The sequence below is a fragment of the Macaca fascicularis genome, chromosome 10 (genome assembly GCF_037993035.2).
Source record: "Macaca fascicularis isolate 582-1 chromosome 10, T2T-MFA8v1.1".
Lineage (NCBI taxonomy): Eukaryota > Metazoa > Chordata > Mammalia > Primates > Cercopithecidae > Macaca > Macaca fascicularis.
In genome coordinates, this window is record NC_088384.1 from 83,592,378 (window position 1) to 83,614,324 (window position 21,947).

Below are 21,947 nucleotides of genomic sequence, written 5' to 3' on the forward strand. Positions count from 1 at the left end.
GGGCACGACCCCCAGGGACTGCTAGGTGGACACCCTGCTCAGCAGCAGATGGCACTTACGAAAGGTGGCAGTCAGCCCATACGGTCACCTTTGTTTGAGCTAGAAAATGGTGCTCCTTCTGGGAAGACTCAGTCAGCATCAGGGCCCAGCCTAGCTTGAGGAGCATGAGCTGAGTTCCACCCACCCTGGTCTGGCTGCCCTTGTGCAGTGCACAGTCTGCACAGCTGTTTGGGGCAGCCCTAGGGATCTGCCTTTGTCCATTGTATTCTGGGAGCCTAGTCAGGCTTGTGGGGCCCTGGCAGCGACCGTGGGATGAGTGCCCATGTTCTTCCTCCCTGCAGACCCCCCTCGCCAACCAACGTTCACCACCAGGCTGGACCTCGATGCCGCTGGGGCCGGGGCTGGACGGCAAGGCCTCCTTTTGTGCCGTGTGGACAGCGACCCCCCCGCCAGGCTGCAGCTGCTCCACAAGGACCATGTTGTGGCCACTTCCCTGCCGTCAGGGGGTGGCTGCAGCACCTGTGGGGGCTGTTCCCCACGCATGAAGGTCACCAAAGCCCCCAACTTGCTGCGCGTGGAGATTCACAACCCTTTGCTGGAGGAGGAGGGCTTGTACCTCTGTGAGGCCAGCAATGCCCTGGGCAACGCCTCCGCCTCAGCCACCTTCAATGGCCAGGGTGAGTTGGGCAGGGAATGGGCGGCCTGGGGACAGGGGCTGGAGTTCTGGACTGTTCTGCTCCCGGGAGGATCTAATCAGGCAAAACCACTGTGTGCAGCTGTGGGGGCCCCTCGCTGCCCTCCTCCACATTCAGGAAGAGCAGAGCTGCTCCTTCCCATGATCTCTGTTCAGGCCAGGGACAGGTGACACAGTACACAGCTGGTCTCTGAGGAAGGACTCCCCAGCTGGGATAGTTGGGCTGCCTTGTCCTCCTTCCCCATACTGCAACCCTCTCTGCCCAGAGCCCGCACAGTCCCCAGGGCCCAGTTCTCCCAGGCTGCCCTGTGAACTGGCTTGCTTTTCTCCCCAACCCTGTGGGCACCCCAGGGGGCCTCCTTCCTATTCCTTCCAGACGAGTGGCTGGACCCCTGACTCCTGGGGGCAGGGGGTGGTCAGTGAGCCTGTGCTGCCTGCTCTCCAGCCACTGTCCTGGTCATTGCACCATCACACACGCTTCAGGAGGGCACAGAAGCCAACCTGACTTGCAACGTGAGCCGGGAAGCTGCCGGCAGCCCTGCCAACTTCTCCTGGTTCCGAAATGGGGTGCTGTGGGCCCAGGGTCCCCTGGAGACTGTGACACTGCTGCCCGTGGCCAGAACTGATGCTGCCCTTTACGCCTGCCGCATCCTCACCGAGGCTGGCGCCCAACTCTCCACTCCTGTGCTCCTGAGTGTACTCTGTGGGTGACTAGCATGGGCAGCCTGGGGACTTGGAGGGTGGAGGGGTGGTCTGGGGAGAACCAGGGGTTGGGCTGGGGTTTGGGGAGGAAAGAGTGTGGCTTAGGCTGTGTGTGTGGCAGGAGGTGGGGGACATAATGTGGCAGTTGTAATGTGGTGAGCTAGGCTGCATGGCCTCAGCTCACTCTGTTCCTGCAGATCCCCCGGACCCTCCAAAGCTGTCAGCCCTCCTAGACATTGGCCAGGGCCACATGGCTGTGTTTGTCTGCACTGTGGACAGCCGCCCCCTGGCCCGGCTGGCCCTGTTCCATGGGGAGCACCTCCTGGCTACTAGCCTGGGTCCCCAGGTCCCATTCCGTGGTCGGCTCCAGGCTAAGGCTGAGGCCAACTCCCTGAAGTTAGAGGTCCGAGAATTGGGCCTTGGGGACTCTGGCAGCTACCGCTGTGAGGCCACAAATGTTCTTGGATCAGCCAACACCTCACTCTTCTTCCAGGTCCGAGGTGAGTGTCAGTCTTCTGAAGATATGGTAGACTCTGATGCCCTGGGGGCTACTCTGGTCAGACTTTGGGCTGGGTCTTGTGAATTTCATGCAGAAATGTGTCTTTTTCAGTCCTGGTAAGGGCAGTTTCCAGCCAGCCAGCAGAAGGCCTCCCTTCGCCTCCAGCTAGATATTTTCACCTGTAATAACTGCAGCAGCCACTAGGAGGCAGTGGCAATTCACAAGGTGGCTTGCTTGGTGGGAGCTCTTTCTGAAATAACTTACCTTGTGATCATAAAATTTTGTTACATAGTAAACATTCTCATAAATATATATATTTATATTATGCATATATGTTTATGTATGATATATACACACACAAATATACATTATGTGTATTCTTATGCATAATATATTCATATTTATTTATATACACATATACACGTGTGTGTGTGTATATATATGTATATATAGTCTCTATAAAAATCCTCCCTCAGGCTGGGTACCATGTTTCACGCCTGTAATCCCAGCACTTTGGGAGGCTGAGGCAGGTGGATCACTTGAGGTCAGGAGTTCAAGACCAGCCTGGCCAACACAGTACTAAAATTACAAAAATTAGCCAGGTGTGGTGGTGGGCATTTGTCATCCCAGTTACTCGGGAGGCTGAGGCAGGAGAATCATTTGAACCTGGGAGATGGAGGTTGCAGTGAGCTGAAATTGCACTTCACTCTGGCCTGGATGATAGAGTAAGACTCCGTCTTAAAACAAAAACAAAAACAAAACAAAATTCTCCCTAAACAAATAAACCAGGACAAAGGAAAGATAATACCCATAATGCAAAGGTCAAAGGAACACACATGCTTCTTCCACCACGGTGACCGACAGCACCAATTTTGGGACATTTACTTTGAGCCTTGGTTCTGTGTATCTTTTCTTACTTAGCATACCTATTTTGCAGGGAGAAATTGAAAGTTCGAGTTTTAGGAGCTTTTCCCCAGTTGCATGACCCTGCTGGCTGTGGTCTCAGGCGTGGTCTGTGCTCTTGCTTAGCATTCCAGCTGTCCCTCCATCTCACTCCCTGCATCCTGGGGTTCTCCTGCTTCAGACCCAGGGGCCACCGAGGAGCTGCCCTTTGCCTGGTCCCCAGTTCCTGTGCTCTTGTGGCCTGGAGTCTGGATGCAGGTCCAGCCTGTTGAGGGCGCTCAAGATCACATAGCTGCTAACATTCCCTTCCAAGCCCTCGGTCACCCATGCTGAGTCCAGCTCCTAGTTAGGACAATGGCCCTAGGATGATCTAAATCCCTCCCTTTTCAGTGCTTTATGGGTTGAACCAACATTTGTCAGGAGCTAACACATGCAGGCACGGTGCCTGGAACTGGGGTCACAGGTCACACAAGTCCAGTGCCCATGAGGCTTACGCTTTGGTAGGCGAGATATGACTGACACAGTAAAACCATCCCACCAGGTGGTGGGAGGTAAATGCCAGCATGGAACCTGTGCAGGAGAGTGGGGAGCAGGAGGGGCAAGGCATGGGGCTGAGTGGGCCCTGGCGGTGGTCTGGAAGGGGGCTGCGGCTCCAACTCATGGAGTTGGGTTGTGTAGTCCTAGGTGGACATGCACATGGTCCCAGACTGTGGGAGATGTGGGTGGAGAGCCCTCACCTGCTCTTGGTTTTCCCCTGCAGGAGCCTGGGTCCAGGTGTCACCATCACCTGAGCTCCAAGAGGGCCAGGCTGTGGTCCTGAGCTGCCAGGTACCCACAGGAGTCCCGGAGGGTACCTCATATCGTTGGTATCGGGATGGCCAGCCCCTCCAGGAGTCGACCTCGGCCACTCTCCGCTTTGCAGCCATAACTTTGACACAAGCTGGGGCCTATCATTGCCAAGCCCAGGCCCCAGGCTCAGCCACCACGAGCCTAGCTGCACCCGTCAGCCTCCACGTGTCCTGTAAGGACTTTTATCCCGTCCATGTGTTGGGGAAGGAATGCAGTCCCCTGGTCCTGGGCTCTGTCACGTGACAGGGCCCTGGATGAGGGACCCCCTGACTGGGTCCTGACCACTCCCCACCCTGTGTAGATGCCCCACGCCAGGTCACACTCACTACCCTGATGGACACAGGCCCTGGGCGACTGGGCCTCCTCCTGTGCCGTGTCGACAGTGACCCTCCGGCCCAGCTGCGGCTGCTCCATGGGGACCGCCTTGTGGCCTCCACCCTACAAGGTGTGGGGGGACCTGAAAGCAGCTCTCCCAGGTTGCAGGCGGCTGTGGCCCCCAACACACTGCGTCTGGAGATCCATGGGGCGATGCTGGAGGATGAGGGTGTCTACACCTGTGAGGCCTCCAACACCCTGGGCCAGGCCTCGGCCTCAGCTGACTTCGATGCTCAAGGTCTGTGTGTGTGTGTGTGTGTGTGTGTGTGTGTGTGTGTGTGTGTGTGTCTTCTTTAAAAGAGGAGAGGAGGTGGGACAGGGTTCTAGAAGCCTGGAGGCGTAGGAATAATCCTCATTCCCACCCTTCCTAATAGTGGTGGACTCCAGACTTGAGTTTCATGGGAGAACCTTTTTTAAACACCAAATTTTACATACATGCCCAGTGGATAGAACTAAAGAGGGAATTTCAGGAGAAAGTGCAGCAGGGGAGGGGAGGTCTGCGGTCTCCCCATTTGCCCCCAGCCATGGTCAGGGAGGGGCTCAGGGCCTTCCAGGACTCTGCGGAACTCCACTGGGGACCACTCAGGAGCCAGTAGGCTATTCCCAAGCTCGACCTCTGAGCCCCATTTATAGGTGGGCCACCTGGGGCTCCCAGAGGCCAAGGGGCTCCCCAGCAGTAAGGGCAGCTCACCCACATGGAGGCAGGTGGCTTGCTATACACAGCCTCGAGACCGTCGCTGGTGTCCTGTGCTCTCCCTCTCCCCAGCTGTGAATGTGCAGGTGTGGCCCAGGACCACTGTGCGGGAGGGGCAGCTGGTGAACCTGACCTGCCTTGTGTGGACCACTCACCCGGCCCAGCTCACCTACACATGGTACCAGGATGGGCAGCAGCGCCTGGATGGCCGCTCCATCCCCCTGCCCAACGTCACAGTCAGGGATGCCACCTCCTACCGCTGTGGTGTGGGCCCCCCTGGTCAGGCACCCCGCCTCTCCAGACCTATCACCTTGGACGTCCTCTGTGAGTCTGGCTGGATGCAGGGTGGGGCTGGCAGGAGTGACAGCAGCCCACAGGGATCAGGGCATGGCCAGAACCCCACAGGTGTCCAGTGGGGAACTTAGTACCCAGTAGCTAGAGGAGAACTGGGCAAGGAGCATTAGAGTAGGGGGCACTGGGGTGAGTCCTGTCTGGGCAGAGGAGCAGTGCCTCAGATTGGGTGGTTGGGAGCCATTGGGGTGGGGAGCCAGGGCCCTCCTGAGTTTGAATGCCACCTGCAAACTGGCCTCCTGCAGGCTGCCGCCTGTGACTCCTTGTAAGCCTCTCATGCCCTGCAGACGCACCCCGCAACCTGCGCCTGACTTACCTCCTGGAGAGCCGTGGTGGGCAGATGGCCCTGGTACTGTGCACTGTGGATAGCCGCCCGCCTGCCCAACTGGCCCTCAGCCACGCCGGTCGCCTCTTGGCCTCCTCGACAGCAGCCTCTATCCCCAACACTCTGCGCCTGGAGCTGCGGGAGCCACAGCCCAGTGACGAGGGTTTCTATAGCTGCTCTGCCCACAGCCCTCTGGGCCAGGCCAACACGTCCCTGGAGCTGCGGCTGGAGGGTGAGGCAGGGCCCAGGCCAAGCCCACTGAGATGGAAACCCACTGTGGTGTCTGGCTGGGCCCAGCTGATCCTGGCCTCCTTCACACAGGTGTGCGGGTGATCCTGGCTCCAGAGGCTACTGTGCCTGAAGGTGCCCCCATCACAGTGACCTGTGAGGACCCTGCTGCCCGCCCACCCACCCTCTATGCCTGGTACCACAATGGTCGTTGGCTGCAGGAGGGGCCAGCTGCCTTGCTCTCATTCCCGGTGGCCACAAGAGCTCATGCAGGCGCCTACTCTTGCCAGGCCCAGGATGCCCAGGGCACCCGCAGCTCCCGTCCTGCTGCCCTGCAAGTCCTCTGTGAGCAGGGGGTCCTTGGCCAGGGCTGCCCAGGAGGAGGGTGCTGGAGGGTGCTCTGGGCTCTGGTGGGGGTGGGCACAGGACTGCAGTGGGCCCAGGAATGGGCAGTTGGGGAATGAGGACATAGGTGCTGGAGAAAGAGACAGTCCTATAAGCCCTGCCTGGAGTACTCTGCCCATAGGACTCCTGGGAAGGTGTCACTTCTAGGAAGTGGCCGTTGGTCCAGAGGCTTCAACCTGGCCAATCCCAGGCAACTGGGCAATACGCAGTGCAGGGTGCCTAAGCAAGGCCCCCATCTGTGCCCTGCCTACCCACAGATGCCCCTCAGGACGCTGTCCTGTCCTCCTTCCGGGACTCCAGGGCCAGATCCATGGCTGTGATACAGTGCACTGTGGACAGTGAGCCACCTGCTGAGCTGGCCCTATCTCATGATGGCAAGGTGCTGGCCACGAGCAGCGGGGTCCACAGCTTGGCATCAGGGACAGGCCATGTCCAGGTGGCCCGAAATGCCCTATGGCTGCAGGTGCAAGAGGTGCCCGCAGGTGATGACACCTATGTTTGCACAGCCCAAAACTTGCTGGGCTCAATCAGCACCATTGGGCGGTTGCAGGTAGAAGGTGAGTGGGAGAGGGGGAGGAGGAGGGGCTCTGATGCTGTCAGGTCCAAGTCTATGAGAGGGGCTGGAGCTCCCACTAGAGCGGGCTGTCTGGTCTGAGAAAGCCCTGCCTTGAGAAGCCTAATCTGATGGAGGAGGCACAGCTCCCACTGGAGGGGGTACAGTTCCACCTTGGAAAGCCCAATCCCAAGTCAGACTGAGACCTTCCCACAATGGGCAGTGGCCCCTCAGAGGTCCACCCAGAGGCTCCAACCCCTGAGGCCTACAGATCTCCAACCACCTATCTATCCTCCACCCGCAGGTGCACGCGTGGTGGCGGAGCCTGGCCTGTATGTGCCTGAGGGCACTGCCCTGAACCTCAGCTGCCGCCTCCTGGGTGGCCCTGGGCCTATGGGCAACTCCACCTTTGCATGGTTCTGGAATGACCAGCGGCTGCACGTGGACCCTGTGCCCACTCTCGCCTTCACCCACGTGGCTCGTGCTCAAGCTGGGATGTACCACTGCCTGGCTGAGCTCCCTACTGGGGCTGCTGCCTCCACTCCGGTCATGCTCCATGTGCTCTGTGAGTGTGAACCTCCTCCCCTGCCTTAGTCTCCCCACACCTCACACGCCCACCTCAGTTCTTCCTCCTCTTCTGTCTGCCAAGAGTGAAGACTTCGTGGATATTGAGTTCTGGGTTGGAATCCTGGCTCTCCTGCTGTCTGGTTGTGTGATCTTATAAAATGGGGAATACATCATTCACCTCATCTTGCAAGTAGTATAAGAAATAAATGGAAGGGCACGGGGGCTCATGCCTGTAATCCCAGCACTTTGAGAGGCTGAGGTGGGTGGATCACTTGAGGCCAGGAGTTCGAGACTAGCCTGGTCAATATGGCGAAACTCCGTCTCTACTAAAAATACAAAAATTAGCACGGCATGATGGCACACACCTGTAATCCCAGCTATTCAGGAGGCTGAGGCAAGAGACTCGCTTGAACCTGGGAGGTGGAAGTTGCAGTGAGCCAAGATCACCACAGCACACTCCAGCCTGGGTGACAGACTGAGACTCTGTCTCAAAAAAAAAAAAAAAAAAAAGAAAGAAAGAAAGAAAGAAAGAAAAAAGAAAAAACCAAAAGAAATAAAGCATGCTGAGTGTCCGGCACACAATAGACCCTCATCAGTCTTGGTCTCCCCTCCAGCCTTCACTAAAGCCTACACTGTGTCAGTCAGCTATTGCTACATAACAAGCCACCCCAAAACTTACTGTTTCAAACAAAAGCCATGTTATTTGCTCAATTCTGTGGGCTTGGCTCAGCTGGGGAGTTCTTCTGTTGTTCACACTTCATGTGGCTGCAGTTGTCCAGTGGTCTCAGATGACTGCACACTCGTGGCTGCCGGTTGGGCCACATGTGCCCAGCAGGCTGGCCTGGGCTTCCCACATTGTTGTGTTCCAACAAGCAGAAGAGAAGCTACAAGGTCTCTTGAGGTCTGGCTCTGAAGTTGCACAATGTCACTTCTTTCTTCAGTTGATCAAACTGAGTCACAGATGCAAGGACTGAGGAAATAGGTTCTGCCTCTTAATGGGAGGAGCAGCAAAGTCACTGTGCATGGGTGCAGGGAGGGAGGAATTTGTGGCCATTTTCTGCAATCACCACACTCCCTTCCTCTCACAGACCCTCCCAAGACGCCCACCATGATGGTCTTCGTGGAGCCTGAGAATGGCCTCCGGGGCATCCTGGATTGTCGAGTGGACAGCGAGCCCCTTGCCAGCCTGACTCTCCACCTTGGCAGTCGACTGGTGGCCTCCAGTCAGCCTCAGGGTGCCCCTGCAGAGCCACACATCCATGTCCTGGCTTCCCCCAATGCCCTGAGGGTGGACTTCGAGGCACTGAGGCCCAGCGACCAAGGGGAATACGTGTGTTCTGCCTCAAATGCTCTGGGCTCTGCCTCTACCTCCACCTACTTTGGGGTCAGAGGTAAGGGGAGGGGGCTCCATCTCCCAGGCCACTCTGCACAAAAGCCCAGTTCTTAGGCCCAAAGGCTTCCTTCCCTGTATCCCTTCTACTGCAGCACAACTTGCCTGTCTACTCTAAACTGATTGCTAGGGGCTTCCTTGTGTGAAGAGATAAAGCAGAAGTTAGAAGGTTTCATCTTGGGTGGGTCCCCTTGGAAGGAAGCACTGGGGGCCTGCAGCTGTGGCTGCCCTGAGTCCCCCTCTGTGTTCCAGCCCTGCACCGCCTGCACCAGTTCCAGCAGCTGCTCTGGGTCCTGGGAGTGCTCGTGGGCCTCCTGCTCCTGCTGTTGGGCCTGGGGGCCTACTACACCTGGAGGTAGGTCTGGAGCCAGGGGTGGGCCAGAAGATTGGGGTAAGGCAGCCCAGCTCATCTTCCCCCCAAATTCCCCCAGGTCCTTTAGGACCTCCTATCAAGTTCACAGGCTGCCTACTTCTCAGACTGCCCCTCCAAATTGGGAATCCCTTCTAGAATTGCCCCTGAATCCTCCTTGCTGTAGTTTTCTTCTTTCCTCCTCTCTGCCCTGGCTGTGCTAAAGCAAGGGCTAGGGAGGAAGACAGAGGAAGCACCCACTCTCCACCACTCTGGCGGTCTGGAGCCAGCCTGTGGGGAGTGGGAGAGGAATGGGGGCAGCAGGTGGGGAGGGGAAAGGCTCTCTGAGTCTACTCTGGGCCTTGCAGAAGGAGGCGTGTTTATAAGCAGAGCATGGGCGAGAATTCGGTGGAGATGACTTTTCAGAAAGAGACCACGCAGGTATCCATTCAACACATGCGGGCAGATACAATACCCAGCTAACCCACAGTGCCGACTGGCATCTGGAGACTGCTGTCATTTATGGGATGGTGCCTGGGACCAAGGGGAGGTTGGGGAGAGCATGCAGGGAACCAGGAGCCCCTCAGGAGATAGGAGAGCCCTGTTCTGCTTGGGGCAGAGAGAATCTCTCTGTCTGCTGGTGGCTGGCTTAGAGGACTAGGGGAGACTTCCTGGACTTAGCAGCATCCCCTCCATTTCCAAGACACATGTTCTGACTCCCTCACCTTTGATCTGAAGCCTCTTCCCCACTCCCGAGCCTGCCCATCACCTGGGCAGAAGTGAAAGTCAGTTTCTCCTCCCCTGTGGTGTGTCCCTTCTGCAGCTGATTCACCTGGTGGGCCAGGGCTCCAAGTCACACTTCCAGCCATGCACACTCCCACCAATCCTCTTGGGACCCTACCTAAGGCTAGGGGCCTGGGAGCCTTCCCTGGCTCCCAGAGGCCTCCTATAACCAAGGTTTTCTCTTTGGGAAGCTCATTGATCCTGATGCAGCCACATGTGAGACCTCATCCTGTGCCCCACCCCTGGGCTGACCAGTGGTGTTACCTGCCCTCCAGAGGAGAAGGTGGCCAGCATCTATTATGACTCCAGCCTGTGAATGTGAATGAGGCAGCATTGGGTCCTGCCTGCCTCTATGAAAACAGCTCTGTGACATCTGACTTTTAATGACCTGGCCCCAAGCCTCTTGCCCCCCCACCCCACAAAAATGGGTGGTGAGAGGTCTACCCAGGAGGGTGTTGACCCTGGAGGACACTGAAGAGCACCGAGCCGATCATGATGACCACTTCTCTCACTCGCTCTTCTCTGGATCTTCTCCCTTCTCTCCATTTCGCCCGCAAAGGAAGCCCTGCCCTTTCACATCCTTCTCCTCGAAAGCCACCCTGGACTTTGATTGGATTACAGCATCCTCAGAGGCTCGCCAAGGCACTCTGTATTCAGCAGAGTATCAGCCAGTCTGCTCTAACAAGAGACCAAATACAGTGGCTTCAACATGATAGAATTTTATTTTTCTCTCCCATGCTAGTCTGGCTGTTACGATGGTTTAAGATGATGGGGCTCAGGATCCTTCTATCTTCCTTTTATCTATCCCTAAAATGTTGCCTTTGATTGTGAGGCTCACCATTGTCCTGCTCTGTCCACATGCCCTCCAGCCAGAAGAGGGAAGAGTGGAGGTAGAAGCACACCCATGCCCATGGTGAACCCAACCCAGAAGCTACACAGGACTTTTCCACTCACTTCCCATTGGCTGGAGTATTGTCACATGGCTACTCCAAGCTACAAGGGAGACTGGGAAATGTAGTTTTTATTTTGAGTACAGAAGCCATTTGGAATTGGACTTCCGAAGGGCTCCCAACTGTGGGCTCAGCCCTGGGACTTTTGACATTGTTGGGAATGCCATCAGCAGGCCATGTTTTGTCTCAGTGCCCATCTACTGAGGGCCTGGGTGTGCCCCTGGCCATTCTGGTCATGGGCTTCCTGGAAGAGATGATCACTCTCACACTAAGACTGAGGAAATAAAAAAGGTTTGGTGTTTTCCTAGGGAGAGAGTGAGCCAGGCAGTGGAGTTGCCTAAGAAGACATCCTTGTGCCAGATTTGGCCCCTGAAAAAAGAGATGCCTTCATTCCCCCCCACCCCCACCACCACCCGTACCCCCAGTGGCTGGGTACTGCCTTACTGGCACTTACAAGAGTGGAGGGCAGACACAGATGTCGTCAGCATCCTTGTTCCTGCTCCAGATGCATCCCTGTCCATGGCTGAGTGAGCTCCTGTCCTTTTCCTGGAGGCCCTGTGTCGGGCTGTTAAAGAGAACGAGTTACCAAGAAGGACTGACGTGCCACTGTGAATCAGGGACCAAGAGGAGAGAACTCTGGAGTGGGCTAGTGACTCCCCTGCAGCCTGGTGGAAATGGTGGGAGGAGCTAAGAGCCCTGTGCTCTAGGATTTGGGTTGAAAAACAGAGAGAGAAGTGGGAGTTGGCACAGGAGCTAACAGGCTGGGAGGCAGTTGGGGGCCAGGTGAACTTTGTGTAGCAGAGGCCGCACCCTCCCTCATTCCAGGCCCTTTCATTTTCATGCTCCATTGCCAGACTCTTGCTGGGAGCCTGTCCAGAATGTCCTCCCAATAAAACTCCATCCTATGACACAACTGGAGTGAGTCTCTTTCTTGCAACCCAAACAGCTGGGCTAGAACACAGAGGAGTCTCAAGTTAGTGGGGTTTATTCTTAGACACCATCTGTAGGAGGGGGCCAGGGGCTGCAAGTTACTTGACATTTATCACAAATTACCTTATGCTGAAGTGATTTATGTCCCTTTCTGTTCCTTGAGGCTCCATGTGTTGCTCACATTTGCCACCCACGATGACCAGCCCCGTGCGTGGCACGCAGCAGGTGGGCATGTGAACTAAGCATTTGTCTTGTCTACATTGCTGACAATGGGGAGGGTGGAGAACATGGACTAAATCCGGAGGTGGGACAGGGAGAGAGCAAGCCAAATGCAGCCAGATGTTTGGGGGCTATCTGGGGAAGAGAGGGTGAGGGGAGGATCATAAGCAGCCGCTGAAGCTGCGGCTACTGGCGGATTTAGGAATATCCGGCTTGGGAGTCTTCCTCTGCTTCCGTGTACTTCCAAGGGGACATATGTCCATCTTGGATCGCAGGGTTCTCAGAGGGATTTGTTGTGTTTGCTTCCAGTGGTCTGAGGCCTCCTGAGACTTTTTGTACATTTAATTGAAGTGTAACATACAGAAAAGTTTACACATTATAAATGCAACTCAAGGACTTTTCCAAAAGCAAACACACCCAGATCAAGAAACAGACCATCCCACAGTCCCCCCTTACACCCTGTACCAGTTGCAGCCCCCACAAGGGTAACTACTATCTTGACTTCAAACACCATAGATTTGATTTGCCTGTTTTTGAACTCTATATAAGTAGAATCACAGAGTGTGTATAATGACTTTGGAAAACTGTTTGACAATATCTATTAAAGCTAAAATACCCTTGCCCTACGAACCTGAAATTCCACCCACCTTGCCAGGGACAAAAAGTTCCCCTCTAAATGCACCAGGCTGTCAGGGATGAAGCCTTGGCTTTGGGGCCCCCATTCATACACAAGATTTTTTCTGGGGCACCCAAGCATCAGTCTGTCATCTCGAGGTGCCACCCTGGCCATCTCTGAGGGCTGGAATCAGAGTGCCTCCCTCAGACATCCTGTTCTGCATCACCCCTTGGGAGGAGTCATGTTTACAGATGGTGGGTGTCACCCATGCCAAGTACTTCGAAGGGTTAATGCTCACTGGTTTGCCTGTTTCCCAGGACACTTCCCGATGCTCCTCTGGAGGGTGAGGCCAACAAGCTAGTGGAGAAGTCATCTTTCCCAAGTGCTGCTGGGCGCGCCCGGAGCTGCTCAGTGCATCCTAGGGTCCCTCTTCCTCAGCTTTGGTTTGATGGCCTCATCTCCTCCCCTGCAACCTCAAAATGTAAAGAAACCCTTGCTCAGAGACTTCGGCAGAAAATTCCTCTGACCCGCACTTGGACACAGCTCATCCGGGTTTGGGAGGTGTCAACTGTGTAAGGAAGACTCTGATCCGCATGTGGCTCTTCGACTGTGTCCCCTCCACAGTCAGTTATTAGCACTGACTGTGCTAGGAAGTGAGTAACACACATATTCCCAGACCACATGGAGCTCAGGAGCTTGGGGAGACAGACAGGGAAGTAGACGACTACAGTGCCTTGTGAAACGTGTTGCAGGGAGAAGTGTCATTCAGGGGATGCTAACCTGGCTTTGGGTAAGGGACAGCCTCTGAATGACAGAACATTAAAGCCATGGCCTGCAGTTTAAGTAGGAGTTGGCCAGTTCGAGGTAAGAATACCAGTAAGCAAGGTCGCCAGAGTAGCTCCTAGAGCTGCCTTCTCTACCTGACATCCACACTGAAGCCAGCCCCTCTGTGTTCAACCTTGCTTTACTGAAGAGGTGTCGCTGAGGGGCTGCTCTGGGGGGCTGCTCTGCTTTCCTGCCCCAACTTCTTCTGAGCTCGAGTCACCTCCATATTGGTGCTCCTGGTTCTCAGGCCTTTGGACTCAAACTGAATCACACCACTGGCTTTCCTGGTTCTCCAGCTTGCAGATGGCAGATCCTGGAACTTTTTGGCCTCCATAATCACGTGAGCCAATTGCTATAATAAATATTTCTCTTTCCCTCTTTCTTCCTCTCTCTCTCCGTGTAAATATAGCTCCAATTATAAGAGCCCCAAACTGGAAAATAACCCTATGTTGCACTGGTGAGTAGAGAAACTGTGGTTCCCTCCAACCACGGAACACTATTCAGCAATACGAAGGAACAAACTATTGATATGCAAAGTAGTGTAAATGAATCTCATAAACATCGGAAAGAGGGAAGGAAGCCAGACACAGAAGAGTACATGCCACATGATTCCATTTATATGAGATTCTAGAACAGGCAAAACTTATCTATAGACAGAGAACAACAGACCAGTGGTTGTCTGGGGTTGGGAGTGGGGAAGTTTGGTTGCAAGGGCACAGGGCTCTTTCTGCCGGTGAGGGAATGTGTCTGCATTACAGTGATGCTTATGCAGGTATATACACTTATCAAAATTCATCTTACTGGCCACTTAAAATAAGTGCATTTTATTGTGTGTAAATTATACCTTAATGAAGTTGATTTGAAAATCCAAAGTAGTAATAATAAGTAATAATCTCATAGCTGGGCAGGTGAGGTGACTCACTCCTGTAATTCCAATGATTTGAGAAGCTGAGGCAGGAGGATCACTTAAGCTCAGGAGTTCTTTTTTATTTTTATTTTTTGAGACGGAGTTTCACTCATGTTGCCCAGGCTGGGGTGCAATGGCACTATCTCCGCTCACTGCAACCTCCACCTTCTGAGTTCAAGCCTCCCGAGTAGCTGGAACTACAGGCGCTCACCACCATGCCTAACTAATTTTTGTATTTTTAGTAGTGATGGAGTTTCACCATGTTGGCCAGGCTGGTCTTGAACTCCTGAGCTCAAGTGATCCGCCTGCCTCGGCCTCCCAAAGTGCTGGGATTACAGGCAAGAGTCACTGTGCCTGGCCAAGACCCAGAGTTTAAGATCAGCCTGGGAAACAAAGTGAGACCCCCTCTCTACAGAAAAACTAAAAATTTTAGCTGGGCCTGGTGCTGTGTTCCTGTAGTTCCAGCTACTCAGGAGGCTGAGGTGGGAGGATTCCTTGAGCCCAGGATTTAAGGCTGCAGTGAGGCATGATCAGGCCACTGCCCTGTAGCGTGAGTGACAGAGTGAGATCCTGTCTCTAAATAATACTCATAAGAACAACAAGAGCCCTCTAAATGCACTGATATCTAAGATGTATTAAGTGACCAAAAAAAAAAAAAATCAATGTGCAGAAAAATGTTAATAAGAGAAAAAATATGTCTGTATTGTCTTTAGTATACATAAAAATAATCTAAAAGCCTATGAAAGAAACTAATCATATTGGTTTCCTGCTGGGGAGGAGGGCTGAGAACACGAAGACTTTCCCTATGCTTTCTGTATCTTTTGATTTTGAGACATACGAACGTAGGTTTCTCTCACTGCTCGAACTAATCAAATCACTACATTCCAAATTCTCAAAAACAAATAGATTTGCTTAAAAGTAGGCTGCATGCCGTGTCTCATGCCTGTAATCCCAGCACTTTGGGAGGCCGAAGCAGGCAGATCACCTGAGATCAGGGGTTTGAGACCAGCTTGACCAACGTGGAGAAACCCCGTCTCTACTAAAAATACAAAATTAGCGGGGCGTGGTGGCACATGCCTGTAATCCCAGCTACTTGGGAGGCTGAGGCAGAAGAGCCACTTGAACCCGGGAGGTGGAGGTTGCAGTGAGCCGAGATTGTGCCATTGCACTCCAGCCTGGGTAACAAGAGAGAAACTGTCACAGAAAAAAAAAAAAAAAATTGCTTAAAAGTTAACATCTTGGGCGGGCGCAGTGGCTCACGCCTGTAATCCCAGCACTTTGGGAGGCCAGGGCAGGCGGATCACAAGGTCAGGAGATCAAGACCATCCTGGCTAACAGGGTGAATCCCCGTCTCTACTAAAAATACAAAAAAATTAGCTGGGGGTGGTGGTGGCGGGCGTCTGTAGTCCCAGCTACTGGGGAGGCTGAGACAGGAGAATGGTGTGAATTCGGGAGGTGGAGCTTTCAGTGAGCAGGAGAATCGCTTGGACCAGGGAGTCAGAGATTGCAGTGAGCCGAGATCGTGCCACTGCACTCCAGCCTGGCGGCAGAGGGAGACTCTGTCCCAAAAAAAAAAAAGTTAACATTTCATCCAAATTTATGCCCAGTAGGAAAACAAAACTTTAAAACATGAAACAGGTGTTACTGAGGCCAAAAGGGTCTCCAAGGTCTGGGAGTCTGTAGCTTTATACAATTCTGCCATCTGGCCACCGCCAGGGACAAAGGGTTGTCTCTGTCCGCTGCACCGCCTTTGCCCAGCAATGAAGCCCCCAAGACCTCCGTCTCTACTGGCTCCCTCCTCCCCGGGGTCAGCGACTGGTGGCCACTGTGGTTCGGAGACAGCAACACTGACAACCGCAGCCAGTGGCCTGGACGTTCGTATCCCTAGGGGCACCCAGCGCAGGTGGATGACCCGACTCAACCTCCACCAGATTCTCCTCGGGGCAGGACAGGTAGCGAGGAGGGGACCGAGATTGGCCCCAGGAGACCACGGAAGATCGCGCTTCTAGGGCCGACTTCAGCAGCGACAGGCGGCCTTTGCCCATCGCCCCACCCTACCACGCCGTGGTCCTCAAAGAACCTTCCCGGCGGTTCTCTACTCCTCTCAGGAGTAGAGGCCCTTTGAGACCGACGGAGAGGGACGGCTCAGGCCGGTCATCCGAGGCCGCACGGATTCCCTTCTCCGCCCAGCTCCACCCCTCGAGGGGCGGCGGTCCCGGAGTGGCGTCCTGGCTCCCCCAGGGCGCACGCCGTCGGGGCCCCAGGCCAGGCTCCGAGCGGGGTTGGCGGGGAGGGGAGGAGGGAGCGAGGGCGGGCGGTAGCGGGTGGGGGCGGGAAGGTCCGAAGGCGGCGGCCTGGGGCTGCATGGGACGTGGGTCGGCCGCGATCCAGCCCAGGCGGAGCCGGAGCTGCGAGCCACAGCCTAGAGGCCGAGGAGCTCACAGCTATGGGCTGGAGACCCGGGAGAGCTCGGGGGTCCCCGTTCCTGCTGCTGCTACTGCTCCTGCTGCTCTGGCCAGTGCCTGGCGCCGGGGTGCTTCCAGGTGAGGACCCGGGCGGGGTGCGCCCTGAGGGGCAGGCGAGGCGAGGTGGTGGTGGTGGAGGGGATGGGTTCTGCTCAGAGCCCGGGTGAGCGCGCGGAGGGTCTCTCAGCCCCGGGACCACACGGCCAGTAGGTCAGGGCGTGGGGACGGTTTGGGGGCGTCTCCGTGGGACCTGCCCAGGGACGCACAAGTGTACTTGGGCTGGCCTGGGCCAGGACTTGCCCACACTGCCCGGCTGCCACTCTGCTGGCAAAGCGGAGGGCATGGCCCCCTCCCCCTCGGGGGCAGCCCAGCCCCCAGCCCGTAGCTCCCTCTGCCTGGATTCTCGCTCTCACAACCTCCCAACCCCCATCCGCCGGCCACCGTGTGACCAGCTCCTGCACCTCCACCCTTTAGGATTCAGCGGGGCTCCATCCTCCAGGAAGCCCCCATGCCCAAGAGTCCCCCAGAGTCCCTGCTTTGCTCTCAGGGTGCGGAACCAGCTGTGGCCTCCGCCCTGCTCACCCCTCGTCCCTCCTCCCAGGGCGGCAGGGCAGTGTGTATGTTGTTTATATTGTTGCCTTGTTTGGTGAGATAGAGAAGGGCCTTTCCAGACAGAAGGTGCCTGTTTAGTTGTGCTCTGGGAAGACGGCAGCACTGTCTCCTGGGGGTATTCCCTCCAAACAAAGATGTTAAGATGGGACTGGTAACAACCTCTGCAAGCGGGTGGGAGGATTAGCCAGTCCTGCACAGCAAGTGCCTGGCCGAGGACAGGGGGGGCAACCAGGGAGGAGGCATGCAGGGCTGGGCTGGGCTGTGCAGCCTGGGCCATGGCTTCCACAGCACTGTGTGGGGACCAAACAGGTACAGGGGTCTGCTCTGTTCTGGCCCCAGGGGAGGGTTCTAGGTGGTCCACTGCTCCCTCCCCTCTGAGCCCTATCCTGGGGCCAGGGGAAGCGACAGGACCCCTGGGAGAGGGGGGCTCTATGTGCCCAATACCAACCTGGCTCCCTCGGGGTCCACTCCCATCCACCCGGTCACTGGAGCTCCAGCTCTGCCCCTCTCTCCCTCATTGGGGTCAGGGTGCCCGTGGCCAGCATGTGCGTGCAAGGCCATGTGGAGAGCACCCATACCCACACTGCACCCACACACCGTGCCTGAGCCCACCCTACCTCCTCCCCAAACCCTTAGAGGCCTAGGAGCAGCAAAGCTTGGTTCTCTACTCTCAGTTAAGTGCTCTCTGGGCTGAGAGACCTCCTTTCTTTCCCCTCCCCCAGATCCACTCAGAGCCCTCCCTGCACTGGCCCCTCTAGCCTCCTTTCCAAGGTGGCAGACTCCTCTTGGTCCCCATTTGCCTGATGGCAACTCACTCATCCAATCAAGGAAGGCTTCTTGGAGGAAGGGTCTTTGCTGCTTGGAGTCTGGGAGAGAAGGTGGAGGAGAAAAAAGAAGTTAGGGTGGCCTACCAGGAGCTGAGTCACTTCCACAGGCAGCCATCAGCCCAGCAGGACTGAGGCCAGGGCTGCGTGGGGGCGGGGGTTATCCGTTCTGGGAGCTGGGACTGGGTACCTGGGGAAGGAGGGCTGCTGCAGGCTCTGCGTGCCTGGGGCCTGTCTCCTGCAGGGTGGGCCTGTGGGAGTGGTTGGGGCTGGTGGGGGGCTGGGAGCATTCCAGGGGAGCATTCCAGGCGCCCTCTGAGTAATGTTTGGATCTGGGATTCCTCCTAGAGCCCCCTTAGGCACATCCTGCCAGGGAGAACCAAGGCCCCGGTCCGGAAGCCTCCCCTCACCTTGAAGAGATGAGGAGGGGCCTTCTGGGCCAGGGTACAAAATCCCTGCCTGAGGATGGAGTCCCCGAGGAAGCTCCGGGCAAGGTGGGCCTCGCAAGGCCACATCTGGCTGTTGTTTTTCTCAGATGATGGGGCTGCACAGGCGTCCTCTCTTCATAGATCTCTCACCCTGAAAGCATCTGCTGCCCATCTAAAAATACCCGAGGCTGCCTCCCTCTTCCCTTCCCCTTTGCACTGGCGGCCTTGGCCTCTTCCTTGTGATCACCGACCCCAAGCCTGCCCATCCACCAAAGGTCAGGGGACTCCCGCGTCCCCAGCTGAGCTGTCCTTTCCCAGCCTTCTTTTCCTCCTCCTTGGTAGCTCCTCAGATCCAAGGATGCCCATGGGTGTCCCTCCTTCTCTAGGCTGAGCCCACGCATGTTGAAGATGGAGTCTGCCCCGAAAGGCCTCCAGTGCCTCCCTGGGGATGTCCTCTAACCCCCTCCCTCTGCTTTGTCCCATGCCCCTGTGTTCCTCAGGTCCCCCTCACCCTGTGCTCTGTCTTCTCTCCAGGACATATCCCTGGGCAGCCAGTCACCCCCTACTGGGTCCTGGATGGACGACCCTGGCGCGCTGTCAGCCTGGAGGAGCCGGTCAGTGCCATGTCACCTCATCCTCCACAGGGGCCCTGAAACTCCCATCCCTTTTATCTCCCCCACATTACAGCTTCCAGTTTTGCTGGGGTCCCCAGAACCACCAAGTCACTGCTCCTGTAGGCCCCTCCCTGCCGAGTGGGCAGAAGAGGGCACTGGGGATTGGACATCTAGGTCTCGTGAGTCCGTACACGTGGAAGTCATTTCAGCTTTCTCCGCCCCACCTCCCCCTTTCCCTCCCTCCCTGGATGATCTGGGCCACCCCCACCCCCACCAGGCAGAAATGGGTCCAGGGTTTGTGGGGCCTGAAGCTTTTCAGGAGCCTGAAAAACAAAAAAAAAGCACTAAAAAGAAAACCTTTTGCAAAGTTGACCAGAACATGTGACCCTGTGGACACACTGCTGTCCCTCTCAGGGCCCCACCACTGAGGGCCTGAACCTTCAGCCTCACTGGCTCCTGTGGAATCCACTTCTGGTGGGGGGGGGGCAGTGGTCACTCTCCTGGTGTTCCCCCAGATGTGAGACCACCCCATGTGCTTCTGCAGGATGCTGTGCCCCAGCCTCCTCCCAATCCCGCCCTTCACAAGCTTCCAGAATAACCATGCCCCATCTGTTTGTGCCGTAATATCTGTGCTACAAACTAAGAGGCCAGTACCCTTGATATGCCCATTTTACAGATGGGCAAAGGGAATCCCAGAAAGGTTGGGGAAATTGTCCATGGTCACACAGCTCTTTAGGCTGGGAGCCTGAGACCCACTAAGGTCTGAACGATTTTAAACCATTGGCTACACCCCTGCCCCCCTTAGGCCCCCCCTAGAGAGCCCTCTTTGTTTGGAATTTTCAGCCCTACTGTCCAAACCCAGCAAGAGGGAAGGCAGGGGAGCATTACCATGAAGGCTGGGAGGCCCCCAGAGACCCAGCAGCTCCCAACCCAGGGCCCTCACTGGGATCCCCTAGGTCCATAAGGCCCCCCTTGCACTGGTCAAGCACAGCACTGGCCTGAGCTTTGAGATTGCCCTCCCCATCCCCGGGAGGGGAAGGCTGGGCACACGCTGGGGTCACTCTGCCTCTGGGCCTCCCTGTCTGTCTGGCCTGGGCTGTGACCAAGAGGGGAGCTCCAAAGGGGCCCTGCTCCCCATAACTGTGGGTCTTTGCCCCCAGGAAGCCTGCCAAGATGGTACAGAAGACAGAGTAGAGGTTGGGTATCCCCTCCAATAGGCAGGAAACACTCACATTTCAAGAAGGGGGGTATATATCGAGGGGCAGGGTACCAGGAGGGCAAGAGTAAAGACAGCAGGGGCTGCAGAGGAACCGGGACCTCGAGTATGGCCTTCCATCTGGGCCACTGCCTTTCTCCCAATGCAAACCTTTCCCCAATAAAGCAAGTGACATTCCAGCCACATGAGCTCATGCCGGAGGCCTTGTGGGGCCTGTGGCCAGGGAGGCAAGGGCTATCTGCTCCCCACTTGCAAAGGAAGAACTCCCTCCAAAGACTCTGAGACCCTTGGACAGGGCCCCAGCCCAGTGCATTTTTGGAGAAAAGGAGTCGGGGGTTAAACATTCTGAAGGCACAGCAGCCTCCCAGGAAGCTCCTGGGCCGGCTCCAACTCTGGGCCCCCAGCCAGGCTGAGTGGACAAGGGGGAAGTGGGGTGTTCCCACAGGGTGGGAGATGCCAAGAGGGTGGGGGAAGGAGAGAGGGCTGGCTGGCCAAGCCAGCCTCTTGACACCTAGCTGAGAGCCAGTGTGCTCTCTTGGCTGGAATGGCGTCCATGTTTACTTCTTGGGTCCAGTGAAGCAGGTGTCGGAGCAGGAGGGACAGACAGTGCTGGAGGCCCAGGAAAACTTTGGAAGAGGGAGCAGTTTGCCAAAATTGGAAGTGGAGGAGTAAAGTTTGAATTCTATAGGGAATGAGCAGCAGCTCATTTGGAAACAAGCCTCCGGTAGCAGAGGCTGTGAGGAGGCCCTGGCCATGGCTACCCGGTGCCCCCACAATGTCCTCAGCACCCCTCTGTCTTCCCCTGCTTTTGATACCCCTTCTGGGCATGAAAGAAGAGGGCGGGCCAGGCGAGGGGCACTTTTCTGGGACCTCTGGTCTCTAGGGAGGATGTCAGCATGCCTGGCAGGAGGCGCCAATGCCCTTCCAAGTGGCTGTTGTCAGGACAGCAAACATTCTGAGCTTGGGAACATCTTTGTATGTTCTCACCTCCTCCACACCCTCCATAGTATGTGGGGGGTCCTGCTGACCCCCCAGCCCACGTTCTCCTCAAGAACTTCCTCCCCAGCCAGCTGCACAGGCCACCTGCTCTCTGACAGGCAGGAGGTCTGGAGGCCACTGTCTCAGCCCCACACTCTTTCTTGCCCAGGTCTTGAAGCCAGACATGGGGCTGGTGGCCCTGGAGGCTGAAGGCCAGGAGCTCCTGCTTGAGCTGGAGAAGAACCAGTGAGTGCCAGGCTGGGGTAGGGCTGGGAGGAGGGGGTCAGTGTTGTGGGGCAGGGACTGACACGGATCTGTGCGGGTGGCTGGATGGGCAGAGGACCCCAGAGAGGGTGCAGATGACAGGGAGAGTCACGCAGGCCTGTGGCTGGCCCCCTGGAAGCTGAAGAGGACTGCTGAGGCTGTCAGCCCGGCTGTGGGGCACATCCACCCTCCCAACCCCAGGAGCGGCTTGTCAGCTCCTTGTTGGAGATGAGTGAGCACCATCTAGTGGACAGGTGCAAGATATGCTGAGTCTAAAGGAATCCTAGAGGGATCCCAAACATGAGCCGGCACTCCCGGTTAAGTGAAGGGCAGGGACAAAGATGCGGTGGCTTTGGGAGGCCAAGGCGGGCGGCTCACCTGAGGTCAGGAGTTTGAGACCAGCCTGGCCAAAATGGTGAAACCCCGTCTCTA

The 21,947-nt window shown here is 56.2% G+C and overlaps 2 protein-coding genes and 1 long non-coding RNA gene across 58 annotated transcripts in view; 2 read left to right on the forward strand and 1 right to left on the reverse strand.

Moving 5' to 3' along the window:
- SIGLEC1 (sialic acid binding Ig like lectin 1) overlaps positions 1 to 11,527 on the forward strand; it is a 24,934-nt gene extending 13,407 nt beyond the window's left edge. For 4 of the 6 annotated variants that reach the window (XM_005568446.5, XM_074004836.1, XM_045362573.3 and 1 more), the window contains 14 exons: positions 342 to 677; positions 1,140 to 1,397; positions 1,594 to 1,896; positions 3,559 to 3,819; positions 3,949 to 4,260; positions 4,789 to 5,040; positions 5,355 to 5,624; positions 5,714 to 5,965; positions 6,283 to 6,582; positions 6,883 to 7,143; positions 8,234 to 8,536; positions 8,788 to 8,890; positions 9,253 to 9,325; positions 9,859 to 11,527. In XM_005568446.5, the coding sequence (XP_005568503.3) occupies positions 342 to 677; positions 1,140 to 1,397; positions 1,594 to 1,896; positions 3,559 to 3,819; positions 3,949 to 4,260; positions 4,789 to 5,040; positions 5,355 to 5,624; positions 5,714 to 5,965; positions 6,283 to 6,582; positions 6,883 to 7,143; positions 8,234 to 8,536; positions 8,788 to 8,890; positions 9,253 to 9,325; positions 9,859 to 9,918 (3,344 nt within the window). In that variant the 3' untranslated portion in view covers positions 9,919 to 11,527. The remainder of the gene's footprint in view (positions 1 to 341; positions 678 to 1,139; positions 1,398 to 1,593; positions 1,897 to 3,558; positions 3,820 to 3,948; positions 4,261 to 4,788; positions 5,041 to 5,354; positions 5,625 to 5,713; positions 5,966 to 6,282; positions 6,583 to 6,882; positions 7,144 to 8,233; positions 8,537 to 8,787; positions 8,891 to 9,252; positions 9,326 to 9,858) is intronic. The other 2 variants (XM_074004837.1, XM_074004839.1) reach the window with 1 other exon arrangement.
- Positions 10,035 to 18,148, reverse strand: LOC135965611 (uncharacterized). 2 transcript variants are annotated; one of them, XR_012419193.1, is made up of 3 exons: positions 18,007 to 18,148; positions 11,072 to 11,182; positions 10,035 to 10,345 (listed from the first exon to the last, which is right to left on the reverse strand). It is a non-coding gene; the product is annotated as an uncharacterized lncRNA (long non-coding RNA). The 2 variants fall into 2 exon arrangements; XR_010578583.2 differs by lacking the exon at positions 18,007 to 18,148 and adding an exon at positions 12,681 to 12,821.
- Positions 16,509 to 21,947, forward strand: part of ADAM33 (ADAM metallopeptidase domain 33) — a 14,101-nt gene continuing 8,662 nt past the window's right edge. For all 50 annotated transcript variants that reach the window (XR_012419185.1, XR_012419184.1, XR_012419183.1 and 47 more), the window contains exons 1-3: positions 16,509 to 16,657; positions 18,978 to 19,057; positions 21,421 to 21,497. Coding sequence is in view for 31 of the 50 variants with exons in the window: in XM_065522818.2 (XP_065378890.1) it covers positions 16,561 to 16,657; positions 18,978 to 19,057; positions 21,421 to 21,497 (254 nt within the window). In the remaining 19 variants the exon portion in view is untranslated. The remainder of the gene's footprint in view (positions 16,658 to 18,977; positions 19,058 to 21,420; positions 21,498 to 21,947) is intronic.